This window comes from Lipotes vexillifer, unplaced genomic scaffold (genome assembly GCF_000442215.2).
Source record: "Lipotes vexillifer unplaced genomic scaffold, Lipotes_vexillifer_v1.1 scaffold744, whole genome shotgun sequence".
NCBI lineage: Eukaryota > Metazoa > Chordata > Mammalia > Artiodactyla > Lipotidae > Lipotes > Lipotes vexillifer.
Genome location: NW_006788282.1, coordinates 483,046 through 499,549, shown reverse-complemented (window position 1 = coordinate 499,549; position 16,504 = coordinate 483,046). Strand labels below are relative to the sequence as shown.

General features: G+C 40.7%; 1 protein-coding gene across 1 annotated transcript in view; it reads left to right on the top strand.

Annotated features, from left to right (window-relative positions):
* Window positions 1-16,504, top strand: part of MARCHF1 (membrane associated ring-CH-type finger 1) — a 319,475-nt gene that overhangs the window by 216,235 nt on the left and 86,736 nt on the right. The window contains exon 3 of the mRNA XM_007461544.1: window positions 13,983-14,062. Within this exon, the coding sequence (XP_007461606.1) occupies window positions 13,983-14,062 (80 nt within the window). The remainder of the gene's footprint in view (window positions 1-13,982; window positions 14,063-16,504) is intronic.

Genomic DNA, 16,504 nt, shown 5'->3' with positions numbered 1-16,504 from the left:
TAAAACTTCCAAAACTTTGTTGAATAAGAGTGGTGAGAGTGGGCAACCTTGTCTTGTTCCTGATCTTAGTGGAAATGCTTTCAGATTTTCACCATTGAGGATGATGTTGGCTGTGGGTTTGTCATATATGGCCTTTATTATGTTGAGGAAAGTTCCCTCTATGCCTACTTTCTGCAGGGTTTTTATCATAAATAGGTGTTGAATTTTGTCAGAAGCTTTTTCTGCATCTATTGAGATGATCATATGGTTTTTCTCCTTCAGTTTGTTAATATGGTGTATCATGTTGATTGATTTGCATATATTGAGGAATCCTTGCATCCCTGGGATAAATCCCACTTGATCATGTTGTATGATCCTTTTAATGTGCTGTTGGATTCTGTTTGCTAGTATTTTGTTGAGGATTTTTGCATCTATGTTCATTAGTGACATTGCCCTGTAGTTTTCTTTCTTTGTGACATCCTTTTCTGGTTTTGGTATCAGGGTGACGGTGGCCTCGTAGAATGAGTTTGGGAGTGTTCCTCCCTCTGCTATATTTTGGAAGAGTTTGAGAAGAATAGGTGTTAGCTCTTCTCTAAATGTTTGATAGAATTCGCCTGTGAAGCCATCTGGTCCTGGGCTTTTGTTTGTTGGAAGATTTTTAATCACAGTTTCAATTTCAGTGCTTGTGATTGGTCTGTTCATATTTTCTATTTCTTCCTGATTCAGTCTTGGCAGTTTGTGCATTTCTAAGAATTTGTCCATTTCTTCCAGATTGTCCATTTTATTGGCATAGAGTTGCTTGTAGTAATCCCTCATGATTTTTTTTATTTCTGCAGTGTCAGTTGTTACTTCTCCTTTTTCATTTCTGATTCTATTGATTTGAGTCTTCTCCCTTTTTTTCTTGATGAGTCTGGCTAATGGTTTATCTATTTTGTTTATCTTCTCAAAGAACCAGCTTTTAGTTTTATTGATCTTTGCTATTGTTTCCTTCATTTCTTTTTCATTTATTTCTGATCTGATTTTTATGATTTCTTTCCTTCTGCTAACTCTGGGGGTTTTTTGTTCTTCTTTCTCTAATTGCTTGAGGTGCAAGGTTAGGTTGTTTATTCGAGATGTTTCCTGCTTCTTAAGGTGGGCTTGTATTGCTATAAACTTCCCTCTTAGAACTGCTTTTGCTGCATCCCATAGGTTTTGGGTCGTTGTATCTCCATTGTCATTTGTTTCTAGGTATTTTTTAATTTCCTCTTTGATTTCTTCAGTGAGCACTTCGTTATTAAGTAGTATAATGTTTAGCCTCCATGTGTTTGTATTTTTTACAGATCTTTTCCTGTGACTGACATCTAGTCTCATAGTGTTGTGGTTGGAAAAGATACTTGATACAATTTCAATTTTCTTAAAGTTACCAAGGCTTGATTTGTGACCCAAGATATGTTCTATCCTGGAGAACGTTCCATGAGCACTTGAGAAAAATGTGTATTCTGTTGTTTTTGGATGAAATGTCCTATAAATATCAATTAAGTCCATCTTGTTTAATGTATCATTTAAAGCTTGTGTTTCCTTATTTATTTTCACTTTGGATGATCTGTCCATTGGTGAAAGTGGGGTGTTAAAGTCCCCTACTATGAATGTGTTACTGTCGATTTCCCCTTTTATGGCTGTTAGTATTTGCCTTATGTATACTGAGGTGCCCCTATGTTGGGTGCATAAATATTTACAATTGTTATATCTTCTTCTAGGATTGATCCCTTGATCATTATGTAGTGTCCTTCTTTGTCTCTTCTAATAGTCTTTAGTTTAAAGTCTCTTTTGTCTGATATGAGAATTGCTACTCCAGCTTTCTTTTGGTTTCCATTTGCATGGAATATCTTTTTCCATCCCCTTACTTTCAGTCTGTATGTGTCTCTAGGCCTGAAGTGGGTCTCTTGTAGACAGCATACATATGGGTCTTTTTTTTGTATCCATTCAGCCAATTTGTGTCTTTTGGTGGGAGCATTTAGTCCATTTACATTTAAGGTAATTATCGATATGTATGTTCCTATTCCCATTTTCTAAATTGTTTTGGGTTCGTTATTATAGGACTTTTCCTTCTCTTGTGTTTTTGTCTAGAGAAGTTCCTTTAGCATTTGTTGTAAAGCTGGTTTGGTGGTGCTGAACTCTCTCAGCTTTTGCTTGTCTGTAAAGGTTTTAATTTCTCCATCAAATCTGAATGAGATCCTTGCTGGGTAGAGTAATCTTGGTTGCAGGTTTTTCTCCTTCATCACTTTCAGTATGTCCTGCCACTCCCTTCTGGCTTGTAGAGTTTCTGCTGAGAGATCAGCTGTTAACCTTATGGGGATTCCCTTGTGTGTTATTTGTTGTTTTTCCCTTGCTGCTTTTAATATGCTTTCTTTGTATTTAGTTTTTGACAGTTTGATTAATATGTGTCTTGGCGTATTTCTCCTTGGATTTATCCTGTATGGGACTCTCTGTGCTTCCTGGACTTGATTAACTATTTCCTTTCCCATATTAGGGAAGTTTTCAACTATAATCTCTTCAAATATTTTCTCAGTCCCTTTCTTTTTCTCTTCTTCTTCTGGAACCCCTATAATTCGAATGTTGGTGCGTTTAATGTTGTCCCAGAGGTCTCTGAGACTGTCCTCAGTTCTTTTCATTCTTTTTTCTTTATTCTGCTCTGCAGTAGTTATTTCCACTATTTTATCTTCCAGGTCACTTATCCGTTCTTCTGCCTCAGTTATTCTGCTATTGATCCCATCTAGAGTATTTTTAATTTCATTTATTGTGTTGTTCATCGTTGCTTGTTTCATCTTTAGTTCTTCTAGGTCCTTGTTAAATGTTTCTGCACTTTGTCTATTATATTTCCAAGATTTTGGATGATCTTTACTATCATTATTCTGAATTCTTTTTCATTGTATTTCCTCTTCATTTGTTAGGTCTGATGGGTTTTTATCTTACTCCTTCATCTGCTGTGTGTTTTTCTGTCTTCTCATTTTGCTTATCTTACTGTGTTTGGTGTCTCCTTTTTGCAGGCTGCAGGTTCGTAGTTCCCGTTGTTTTTGGTGTCTGTCCCCAGTGGCTAAGGTTGGTTCAGTGGGTTGTGTAGGCTTCCTGGTGGAGGGGACTAGTGCCTGTGTTCTGGTGGATGAGGTTGGATCTTGTCTTTCTGGTGGGCAGGTCCACGTCTGGTGGTGTGTTTTGGAGTGTCTGTGGACTTATTATGATTTTAGGCAGCCTCTCTGTTAATGGGTAGGGTTGTGTTCCTGTCTTGCTAGTTGTTTGGCATAGGGTGTCCAGCACTGTAGCTTGCTGGTCGTTGAGTGAAGCTGGGCGCTGGTGTTGAGATGGAGATCTCTGGGAGATTTTTGCCGTTTGATATTATTTGGAGCTTGGAGGTCTCTTGTGGACCAGTGTCCTGAAGTTGGCTCTCCCACCTCAGAGGCACAGCACTGACTCCTGGCTGCTGCACCAAGAGCCTTTCATCCACACGGCTCAGAATAAAAGTGAGAAAAAGAAGGAAGGAAGGAAGAAAGAAAGAAAGAAGGGAGGGAGGGAAGGAAAGAAAGAAAGAAAGATAAAATGAAGTAATATAAAATAAAATAAGGTTATTAAATTTAAAAATATTAAGAAAAAAAATTTTTATAAACAAAAAACAAAACGCATGGATAGAATCCTAGGACAAATGGTGGAAGCAAAGCTGTACAGACAAAATCTCACACTGAAGCATACACATACATACTAACAAAAAGAGGAAAAGGGGGAAAAATCATAAATCTTGCTCTCAAAGCCCACCTCCTCCATTTGGGATGATTCGTTGTGTGTTCAGGTATTCCACAGGTGCAGGGTACATCAAGTTGATTGTGGACCTTTAATCCGCTGCTTCTGAGGCTGCTGGGATACATTTCCCTTTCTCTTTGTTTGCACAGCTCCCGGGGCTCAGCTTTGGATTTGGCCCCGCCTCTGCGTGTAGGTCGCCGGAGGGCGTGTGCTCTTCGCTCAGGCAGGACGAGGTTAAAGGAGCAGTTGCTTCGGGGGCTCTGGCTCACTCAGGCCGGGGGGAGGGAGGGGTGTGGATGAGGGGCAAGCCCGCGGCGGCAGAGGCCGGCGTGACGTTGCACCAGCGTGAGGCGGCGGCTGGCGTGACGTTGCACCAGCGTGAGGCGGCGGCTGGCGTGACGTTGCACCAGCGTGAGGCGCGCCGTGGGTTCTCCCGGGGAAGTTGTCCCTGGATCCCGGGACCCTGGCAGTGGCGGGCTGCACAGGCTCCCCGGAAGGGGGGTGTGGAGAGTGACCTGTGCTCGCACACAGGCTTCTTGGTGGCGGCAGCAGCAGCCTTAGCGTCTCATGCCCGTCTCTGGGGTCCGCGCTGTTAGCCGCGGCTCGCGCCCGTCTCTGGAGCTCCTTTAAGCAGCGCTCTGAATCCCCTCTCCTCGCGCACCAGGAAGCAAAGAGGTAAGAAAAAGTCTCTTGCCTCTTCGGCAGCTCCAGACTTTTCCCCAGACTCACTCCCGGCTATCTGTGGTTCACTAACCCCTTCAGGCTGTTCACGCCGCCAGCCCCAGTCCTGTCCCTGCGCTCCGACCGAAGCCCGAGCCTCAGCTCGCAGCCCCGCCCGCCCCGGCGGGTGAGCAGACAAGCCTCTCGGGCTGGTGAGTGCCGGTCGGCCCCGATCCTCTGTGCGGGAATCTCTCCGCTTTGCCCTCCGCACCCTGTGGCTGCGCTCTCCCCCGCGGCTCCGAAGCTCCCCCTCCGCCACCCGCAGTCTCCGCCCGCGAAGGGGCTTCTAGTGTATGGAAACTTTCCCTCCTTCACGGCTCCCTCCCACTGGTGCAGGTCCCGTCCCTATTCTTTTGTCTCTGTTTCTTCTTTTTTCTTTTGCCCTACCCAGGTACGTGGGGATTTTCTTGCCTTTTGGGAGGTCTGAGGTCTTCTGCCAGCGTTCAGTAGGTGTTCTGTAGGAGTTGTTCCACGTTTAGATGTATTTCTGGTGTATCTGTGGGGAGGAAGGTGATCTCCGTGTCTTACTCTTCCGCCATTTTCCCTGTAATTCTGCCCATGCTATTTATTTAATAACCTAGTCTTTTCCCACCGAAAAGTTGAAATGCAATTTTATTATGTACTACGGTATAGAAAGGTAGATATGTAGATAAGTATGTTTCTATTTTAATGATGTATCTTTGCCACCCACGTATTCTTATTTCTGAAGCTTCACACTATGTTTGCTATTTGGTAAAAGTACTCTGATTTCACATAGCTGTTATTAAAGAATTTTCCTAGATATTTCCCCATTTTCTTTTTTCAGCTGATCTTTCAAATAATTTGTATCATATTTAAAAATAAAACAACCAGTTGGGATGGTATTGCTTACTTTTCCTTTTCTCCTTCCCTGCTGTATCCTGGATATAACAAATCCTAATTCTTCTCCCTATTTATAGTCAGTTCTGGACCTTCGGATGCTCAGCTGCCAAAGTGAGCTTTCTAGTTCCCAAATTTAATCATTTCCATTTGCTGCTGATTATCTCAGTGACTTTCCATTTATTTGAGGATACAACCAACGCATTTCAATGTGGCATATAGAACCTCCATCGACTTCCTTCTCCTGACTTTGTATCACTTCCTATCTCCCTCACCACCTTCCCTCCAGCCATTACCAAACTCTCTGTGGTTCCCATAACAAGCCATGGTCTCCCCACTCTACTCTAACACACCCTTCTCCCCGTCTGGACGGTCCTCACCCACATGACCCACACCACACTTTTGAGGTGAGGTTTTCTCTTCTCTGGGATACTTCCTTTAAATCTCTGCTCCACCTTCCATTAGGTGCCCTCCGTTCATCAGAACTTGCACTGCTATACTATCAGGATGCCCTAGACTGTATTAAAACTGCCTGTTCACTTATACCTCTTCTCCACTAAACAAGAAACCCTGTCAGGGTGCCATCCATTTCTTTATTCCCAGAACTCAGCATTGTGTTGATTACATGATAGATCTTTATTCATATTTGCTGAGCAAATGAATCAAAAGTGACACAAGATTAATTTCATATCCATCAGCTGGTCAAATAGATTCCAGTCAATTTAGCTGCTGTCTTCGTCAGGTGCAGGTAGTTTTTCTGGGAAGCACACAAGGCATGAAAAAAGTAAGACAGAGAAAGGAGAAATGCCAATAAAGACTGTGTTGATGACCTGTGAACAAATGGGCCTTTATCCAGCTCAGGACCTTTTGAGAAACTCTGGTAGCCACCTCTCAGAACTGCCCCTGGGAAGATGGAATAAGCCAGGGCACTTATCCACTGACTCCAACCCAAAAACTGTCCCCAGGGGTTTAACTTATCCCACACTCCCAGGCTGTGCCTGTGTGCAGCCCAGCAAGTGCACGTGGTACCAGGAAAGACCCAGGCAGAGAAATCAAGTGGGGACCTGTCCACAGGCAAGTGAACTCAGGGTAGGGTGAAGGTCCAGGGAGGCACTGGCAGTATCTGCTCCAGCAGTAGCCCGGCTGCCCGCTCAATATGTATAGACTAACACCGGATGTGAGCTATTTGAAGATTCTTGAGTGGCAGCAAGGAACAGTTTCAGTTCCCTTCAAAATCCTTCAGGGTTATAGATATAAATGTTATTTGATTCAGTGACATGGTGGACCAAAACTCTCTCCAAAGGAAAGCTGCATGTTTTTTAATGTTCTGTGTTATTATTAATTGACAGATCACCTTCCCATTGCAGAACATGCATTTGCCCAGACCTGTGAGGTTATAAAATTTGTTTTATCATGATGATGTCTATTGCAGCACCTTTGCCTGTGCAGCTTCATGGAATTGGTTTTAACACACCATTAAGTAGCCATGGATACCCATTATGATGCTCATCATATTGTGGTTCACATTCGTAGTCACATCATCAGTGATTGAAGGTCATTTTGGGGCTGCGTTGCTTTTTTTTTTTTTTTAACATCTTTATTGGAGTATAATTGCTTTACAATGGTGTGTTAGTTTCTGCTGTATAACAAAGTGAGTCAGCTATACATATACATATGTTCCCATATCTCCTCCCTCTTGCGTCTCCCTCCCACCCTCCCTATCCCACCCTCTAGGTGGTCACAATGTACCGAGCTGATGTACCGGGGCTATGCGGCTGCTGCCCACTAGCTATCTATTTTACATTTGGTGCATTGATTTTTTCAAAACAGAATGAGGAGCAAACTTCACACATGTGGCCTTTATTCAGTGCCTGCTGTATGCACAGCTTTCTTTGAACCTCAGTGGGTGTACGTGGAATAAACAGTACACAGTCTAACAAAACTTACTGCTCACTGCGTCGAGTACAGAAATGCTTCTATTTTTACAAAAACTGGCTATGCTTTCGATGGGTAGATAAGAAGTTGATCTACATTATAAAACTTGAAATAAGTGAGTTTTAATACAAATATTGAAGGAGATAATCGAACACGGACTAGTGTCCAAAGATGATGTTCAAAGACTTTAAAAATACACAATGTTCATGGGTTGACAGAAAAGACTCAGAAAGTTAAAAGTCAGAAGGGTGCAGATGTTACAAATAACAAATGCCAGAGAGGGTGTGGAGAAAAGGGAACCCTCCTGCGCTGTTGGTAAGAATGTAAATTGGTGCAGCCACTAGGGAAAACAGTATGGAAGTTCCTCAAAATCTAAAAATAGAGTTACTATATGATCCGGCAATCCCACTCCTGGGCATATATCCGGGCAAAATGCTAATTCAAAAAGATACATGCACCCCTGTGTTCATAGCAGCACTATTCACAGTAGCCAAGACATGGAAACAACCTAAACGTCCATTGACAGATGATAGGATCAAGAAGATGTGGTACATATATACAGTGGAATACTGCTCAGGCATAAAAAAGAATGAAATAATGCCATTTGCAGCAACATGGGTGGACCTAGAGATTATCATACTAAGTGAAGTCAGAAAGAGAAAGACAAATACCATATAATATCACATATATGTGGAATCTCAAATATGACACAAATGAACTTATCTATGAAACAGAAACAGACTCAGACATAGAGAACAGACCTGTGGTTGACAAGGGAGAGGGGGGGTGAAGGAGGGAAGGATTCAGAGTTTGGGATTAGCAGATGCAAACTATTATAGGATGGATAAACAACAAGGTCCTACCATATAGCACAGGGAACTGTATTCCATACCCTGAAGTAAATCATAATGGAAAAGAACATAAAAAAGAATATATATGTATATCTGAATCACTTTGCTGTGCAGCAGAAATTAACACATTATAAGTCAACTATACTTCAGTAAAATAAATTTTTAAAAAAGAAGTGCACAAATGTAGATCAGTTTGTTAGAACACATTGAGGATGCCATCCTTCCCTGTCAGGACACTGCTTCCTCTGCCTAGAATACTTTTAATCTCTTCTTTAATAACTCCTCCTTTCCTTTTAAGCTTAGCTAAAATGTTATCTCCTATATTAGTTTCCTGGGACCGCTATAACAAATTACCACAAACTTGTCTTAAAACAACACAAACGTATCATCTTATAGTTCTAGAGGTCAGAAGTCAAACATGGGTCTCACTGGGCTACAATCCAGATATCAGCAAGACTGCATTTTTTCTGGACCCTCTAGGGAGAGCTCATTTTCTAGCTTTTTCTAGCTTCTAGAGGCTGCCTGCATTCCTTCACTCAGAGCCCCCTCCCTTTATCTTCAAATGCAGAAGTGTAGCATCTCCCCCTCTCTCCAACCTCTGCTCCCATCCTTATATCTTCTCTCTCTGACCCTAACTCTATTGCCTCACTCTTAGAAGCATCCTCCTGATTACACCTGGCCCACCTGGATAATGCAGGACCATCTCCCCATCTCAAGGCCCTTAACTTAACCACCTCTGGAAAGTCCCTTTTGTCATGTAAGGATACAGATTCACAAATTCCAGGGATTAAGAAGTTGACATCTTGGCTGGGGTGAAGGGGTGTATTATTCAGCCTTCTGTACCTCCTCTTGAAGTTTTCCTAACTTTTTGAGTTAGAATTAGTTTCTTTTCCTCTGGATCCCACAATCATCTGCATTTACCTTTTTCTTTCTTTTTTTTTTTTTTTTTTTTTTTTTTTTAGCTTTTTGTAAATTGAAGTATATCTGATGTACAATATTGTGTGTTACAGGTGTACAACATAGTGATTCACAATTTTTAAAAGTTACACTCCATTTATAGTTATTATAAAATGGCTGTATTCCCTGCATTGTGGAATATATCCTTGTAGCGTACTTACTTTATACATAGTAGTTTGTACCTATTAATCCCCTGCCCCTATCTTGTCCCTTGCCTGTTCCCTCTCCCCACTGGTAACCACTGGTTTGTTTTCTATATCTGAGTCTGTTTCTTTTTTGTTATATTCACCAGTTTGTTTTATTTTTCAGATTCTACGTAGAAGTGATATCATACAGTATTTATCTTTCTCTGTCTGACTTATTTCACATAGCATAATACCCTCCAAGTCCATCCATGTTTTTGCAAATGGCAAATTTTCTTTTTTTATGACTGAGTAATATTCCATTGAATATTATCTTCTTTATCCATTCATCTGTTGATGGACACTTAGGTTGCTTCCATATCTTGGCAATTGTAAACAATGCTGCTGTGAACACTGGGGTGCATGTATCTTTTTGAATTAGTGTTTTTGTTGTTTTCAGATGTATGCTCAAGAGTGAAATTGCTCTGTCATGTGTGGTAATTCTATTTTTAGTGTTTTGAGAAACCTCCATACAGTTTTCCACAATGGCTGCAATGTGTAGGAGTGTTCCCTTTTCTCCACATCCTCTCCAAAACTTGTCTTTTGTTTTCCTTTTGATGATAGTTGTCTTGCTATGTGTGAGGTGATATACCATTGCAGTTTTGATTTGCATTTCCCTGATGATTAGTGATGGTGAGCATCTTTTCATGTGTCTGTTGGCCATCTGAATGTCCTCTTTAGAAAAATGTCTATTCAGGTCGTCTTTCCATTTTTATAATCAGGTTGTTTGTTTTTTGATGTTGAGTTGCATGAGCTGTTTATATGTTTCATATCAACTCCTTATCTGTCATATCATTTGCAAGTATTTTCTCCCATTCAGTAGGTTGTCTTTTTGTTTGCTTATGGTTTCCTTTGCTCTGCAGAAGCTTTTAAGTTTAATTAGGTCCCATTTGTTTATTTTTGCTTTTATTTCCTTTGCTTTAGGAGACACATCAAAAAAAATACTGTTACAATTGATGTCAAAGAGTGTTCTGTTTTCCTTTAGGAGTTTTATGGTTTATGTCTTACGTTTGGGCCTTTAATCCATTTTGAGGGTTTTTTGGGGTTTTTTGAGGTTTTTTTTTTTTTTTTGTATATGGTGTGAGGAAATGTTCTAATTTCATTCTTTATATGTAGCTGTCCAGTTTTCCCAGTACCACTTATTGAAGAGACTGACTTTTCTCCACTGTATATTCTTGACTCTTTTGTCATAGGTTAATTGATCATAAGTGCATGGGTTTATTTCTGGACTCTCTGTTCTATTCCATTGATCTATTTTTCTGTTTTTGTACCAGTACCATGCTGTTTTGATTACTGTAGCTTTGTAGTATAGTCTGAAGTCAGGAAACATAGCTCCTCCAGCTGTGTTCTTCTTTCTGAAGATATTATTGGCTATAGGGGGTCTTTTGTGTTTCCACACACATTTTAAAGTTATTTGTTCCTGTTCTGTGAAACATACCCTTGGTATTTTGATAGGGGTTTCACTGAATCTGTAGATTGCCTTGGGTAGTATGGTCATCTTAACAGTATTAATTTTTCCAGTACATGAATGTGGCATATCTTTTATCTGTTTGTGTCGTCCTCAATTTCTTTCATCAGAGTCTTATAGTTTTCCAAGTACAGGTCTTTTACATCCTTAGGTAGCTTTATTCCTAGGTAGTTTTATTCCAGTTTTTATTCTTTTTGAGGTGATGGTAAATGGGATTGTTTCCTTAATTTCTCCTTCTGATAGTTCATTATTAATACAGAAATGCAACAGATTTCTGTATATTAATTTTGAATACTGACACTTTACTGAATTCATTGATTAGCTCTATTAGTTTTCTGGTGTTGTCTTTAGGATCTTCTATGTATGGTATCATGTCATCTGCAAACAGTGACAGTATTACTTCTTTCTTTTCAATTTGGATTCCTTTTATTATTTTTTTCTCTGATTGCAGAAGCTAGGACTTACAAAACTATGTTAAATAAACATAACAAGAGTGGACATCCTTGTCTTGTTCCTGATCTTAGAGGAAATGCTTTCAGCTTTTCACCATTGAGTGTGGTGTTAGCTATGGGTTTGTCATATGTGTTCATTATGTCGAGGTATATTCCCATTTATGCCCATTTTCTGGAGAGTTTTTGTCATAAATGGGTGTTGAATTTTGTCAAAAGCTTTTCTGCATCTATTGATATGACCATATGGTTTTTATTCTTCAGTTTGTTAATGTGTATCACATTGATTGATTTGCAGATATTGAAAAATCCTTGCATCTGTGGGACAAATCCCACTTGATCATGGTGTATGATTCTTTTAATGTACTGTTGGATTCAGTTTGCTAGTATTGTTGCTGAGGATTTTTGCATCTGTGCTCATCAGTGATATTGGCCTGAATTTTCTTTTTTGTGTAATATCTTTGTCTGGTTTAGGTATCGGGGTGAGGCTGAACTCATGGAAAGAGTTTGGAAGTGTTCCCTCCCCTGCAATTTCTTTGGAATTGTTTGAGAAGGATAGGTATTAACTCTTCTCTAAATGTTTGGTAGAATTCACCTGTGAAGCCATCTGATCTTCAACTTTTGTTTGTTGGGAGTCTTTTAACTATGGATTAAATTTCATTATTGGTAATCGGTCTGTTCATATTATCTGTTTCTTCCTGGTTCAGTCTTGGGAGATTGTACATTTCTAAGAATTTGCTCATTTCTTCTAGGTTGTCCATTTTCATGGCATATAGTTGTTCATAGTAGTCTCTTATGCTCTTCTGTATTTTTGTGGGGTTGGTTGTAATTTACCTTTTCCATTTCTGATTTTATTGATTTGGGCCCTCTCTCTTTTTTTCTTGATGAGTCTGGCTAAAGGTTTATCAATTATGCTTATCTTTCCAAAGAACCAGCTGTTAGTTTCACTGATCTTTTCTATTTTTTTCTTTTCTTTTTTTTAGTCTCTAGTTTGTTTATTTCTGCTCTGATCTTTATTATATCTTTCTGTCTACTAACTCTGGCTTTTGTTTGTTCTTCTTTATCTAGTTCCTTTAGGTGTAAGGGTAAGTTGGGGTTTTTTTGTTTGTTTTTGTTTTGTTTTTTTTGCGATACATGGGCCTCTCACTGTTGTGGCCTCTCCCGTTGCGGAGCACAGGCTCCGGACGCGCAGGCTCAGTGGCCATGGCTCACGGGCCTAGCCACTCCGCGGCATGTGGGATCTTCCTGGACTGGGGCACGAACCCGCATCCCCTGCATCAGCAGGCGGACTCTCAACCACTGCGCCACCAGGGAAGCCCAAGGATAAGTTGTTTACTTGAGATTTTTCTTGTTTCCCGAGGTAGGCTTGTATTGCTATAAACTTTCCTCTTAGAACTGCTTTTGCTGAGTCCCAGAGATTTTGGATGATTGTGTTTCCATATTCATTTGTCTCCAGGTATTTTTTATTTCCTCTTTGATTTCTTCAGTGATACCTTGGTTGTTTCGTAGCATATTTTGTAGCCTCCACATGTTTAGGTGTTGTTTTTAATTTTTTTTGCAGTTTTTTCTTATAGTTGATTTCTATGTATATATCTTTAATATGGAGAGTTTTAGAAGTACTTTGAAATTTGGGGTTAATCTTTCTTCCTTTACTATTATTTTCTTGGTGGCAACTTCATCTGTGCAGTCAGAATGGCCTAAATCTGGACCTGGGACTCCCTCAGTTACCTCTATGTAAAGGAGAGGGGTGCCTTTCTAGGTGGGAATGAGAGCAGATAGAGGAGCAGGATTTCTAACCCAAAGCCCTGCTCTACCACCTACTAGCACAGAGCAGCACCAATTCCTCAGTTTTCTCATCTGTAACATGGAAATAATTCTAGTATGTGCCACATGTGTTTCTTGTGAGTATTGATGAATGAACATATGAAAATTACTTAGAACAGTGATTGGCACATAATATTCCCTCAAAACTGTTAGTTATTAGTATTTCTGTTTTGTGAGATTATTGTAAGGATTAAAGGGACAGTAGATAAACCACAGCACGTGCCTTATGCACAGTAAATTCTCAATACAGTCTAGCTTTTGATTTGTCATTATTGTCTGTACTAAATACAACAGTTAAATAAGTCAAAATAGTGAAGAAAATGTTGTGTTTCAAAGATAGGAGTTTCATGAAATGGACTCAAATTTGTGCCAACAGTCTGCATAATTTCAGGCTCTCTTAGGTTAAAAGATATGAAGGTTCAATAATGTTGCAATGGATAGATTTTATTAGTGTCAATGATGAAATAATAATAATCACTGCAGGCTTTTAAATATTATGAAGTGTTTTTAAATATATCATCTCCTGGGGCCTTAAAGTGACAATGTTAACCGCAGGCAGTATCTAGCAATCTAAGGGCTATTTGATTATTTAAGCTTCCTGGATTATTATCATCCTGGTCACATAATAGACATTGTGTCCTTTCTATCATAGGCTATTCAAGGGTTGCCTATTTGTTCCCAAGGCAAATTGAGCCATTCCCCTCAAAAGTTTACAGTAAATAGAATAGAAACTTCTGGAATCATCTTCCTCTCTCACAAATGAAGAAACAGCAAAGTGGTACAGCATCTCAGCTGTTCCAAGTTCCTCAAATCAGTTTTGCTTTTGCAAAACCGGCCCTCCGACTTCCTATATCCTGTGAGCTGCCTTACGAGCAACATGACCGGCAGCCACATTTGTTGTAATTTTTTAAATATGTGGGAAAAAAGCAAGATATCGACCATGTATTACCTTAACCAAGACGCCAAATTATCTAACTTGTTTCTCCAGGCGAGCAGCCCGACCACAGGGACAGCTCCCAGGAGCCAGTCAAGGTTGTCTGTCTGTCCATCCACTCAGGACATCTGCAGGTAAGTGCCCAGCAAATGATCCCATTTGGTGTGTTTTTAGACCAGTGCTTTGTACTCTTGCTGTGTTTGCTGAGACTGTGTGACTCTTGCCTCTGCCTTACATTGTCCGTGGATAATTTATACGAGCCTAATTTTTCTCCCTTAGTGCATTTCCCTCATTTGATCTTTATTTACCAGCTTTGGGTCCGTGCTGTCATTTTCATCGCGCTCTCTCTCTGTTTTCCCATGGCTTTCCTCTCCATTCCCATTCTCCATCCTTCGCCTGCTGCTTTATCTAGATCTGCCATCTTACATGACATGTCAGAAGCCTCATTTGAGCAAAGCACCCCTGTCGTGGTGCTGAGCCCTGCTAGGAAGGAGTCTGGTAAGAAATCAGTAAAACAGAGGCCTAGGAGGAAGAGGAGGGCTGCTCTGAGGTACAGGAACACAGAAGAACAAGTGAAGGGGAGAAGAAAGGATTTTCACCTCCAAATCCCCAGCCACCGATGGAGTGAGACTGACACAGATTCTTCAGATTCATCGTCCACCGATGAGAGTCACTGGATTCAGGCAAAAAGAAGAGCCCAAGTGAAGTTCCGCCTGTCTCGGAGAAGGAGAAATAAGAAACCAAGTGGAAGCTTGGATGAGTCTTCCGCTCCTAATGAAATCCATCCAGTACATTTGGGATCCAAAGGTAAAAAGCACCCGGAGCTGACCGAGTGTGAGAGCTACTCTTTAAATCTCCACAGAGGAAAAGGCACAACATACCAAGGATGCAGTGTTTCCCTGCCAAGACAGTCCTCTGACATTAAGAGACCGTCAAGGAAGCACGAGGAAAGCAGAGGCAGGTACCATCACAGGGATCCTCGGCTCTTGCACAGGCCTGGGCAAAATGAAACAATCAAGAGAATGTTTTCAGAGACAGATTCCAGCACTGAAATGCTGGCAGTCAAAGAAGGTGGCAAGCCTGTGGAGAATGCAGGATTCCTTCAGAAGCCTCCTGCCACCTACCATGATGGGTCTGATCATTTAAAAGCATGCAGGTCAGTCACTCCAGAGAAAGACTTGATTACATCCAAATATATCTCCTCCTGCTGTGAATTATGTGTGTGTGTGTGTGTGTGTGTGTGTGTTTGTGTCACCTACCCTCAAAACATAACCTTTATTCATACTGTTATTTGTCCAACTGGATATAGGGTGATAAAACGAGCAAAGGGCTGGGAAGAACAATGCACAAGTATCCGTGGGTTTGAATGCTGTCGCAGAATACGGTTAGATTTTCCCCTCCCCCTTCTTTCAACTGAATAATGACTTATCCTGGTCAAAAAACTGACAAACCAATTGAGTCCTATCCCTTCTCTCGGTAAGACAAGAATTGTGGAGGAAACATGAATGAGAGCGTGAAACTTTAGACTCTTCAGTGCAAATCTGGTGAACTGTTAGCACTCTGACAGAGGATATTCAGGGCTTGGGGGGTTTAAGGTCAGATTTTTGTATCAGAAAAATTTCCTTAGCAGTTGGTGCTAATTTGTTCTCCAGTTATCTGACTCAGCAGGGTAATTTGAGACTGAAAGGGCACAGAAACAAGTCACGGACATATCTGCGGGGTTGCTGGGGCCTTCGGGGAAGGAGACCACATTAACTTTGGTGATAATTGTGTACTGAAAGGTTTCAATGTGTAGACAATTCATAGCTATGAGACTGCTTGTTTGCACTTTTTACCCAACTGGATACAATTTTCAAAATAACCTAAAATTTAAAAGAATTGATGTGACTATCCAGGCTAGTATGCACAAATAAGACAATGTTAAACAAAACAAATATTTTGGATTTTCCTATTATACCCAGTCATTTAAGTTGCTTGGATTCTTTGGGAGCAAGTGATGTTTTTGTTGCATAATGCTTGGTTTTGGGGGCTTATTTTTATGAAAGTTGAAGTTATTTTATAAAACATGTATGTTTTGTGTGAATCACGTGACCCAGAGAACACTTCCTATGTTCATTCAGGGCAGGACGAGAAGGAGAATTAAGCTCTGGATGTAAATAATATTGTAATGGCTTGTTCCTCTGAAAGTTTTATGAAATAGTCATTCATAAAATGTTCGTTCATTTATTCACTCGGGCGTTTATAATGCATCAGGCACTGAAACTATTACAGTGCATAAGATTTGTAGGGTCTTTGACATCTAGAGCTTACAATCTGATGGGAATAACAGACACGAAAGCTATTTCACAGTTAGTTACAATTGTGATAAGGAATGTAGGAGCATATAATGTGGAAGGTTTACCTATGCTGGGAGATCAGAGAAGGACTCTCTTAAGGAAGTGACAAGCTGACTGAGGCTCAAGCATGACAGGAGTTGATCAAGGAAAGAGCAGGGAAGGCCGTCCAGGCAGCATGCCAGCAGGGTTCCAGGGAACTGAGAGCCGAATGCTGCTGGTGGGGGTGGGGAGGGTGGGCAG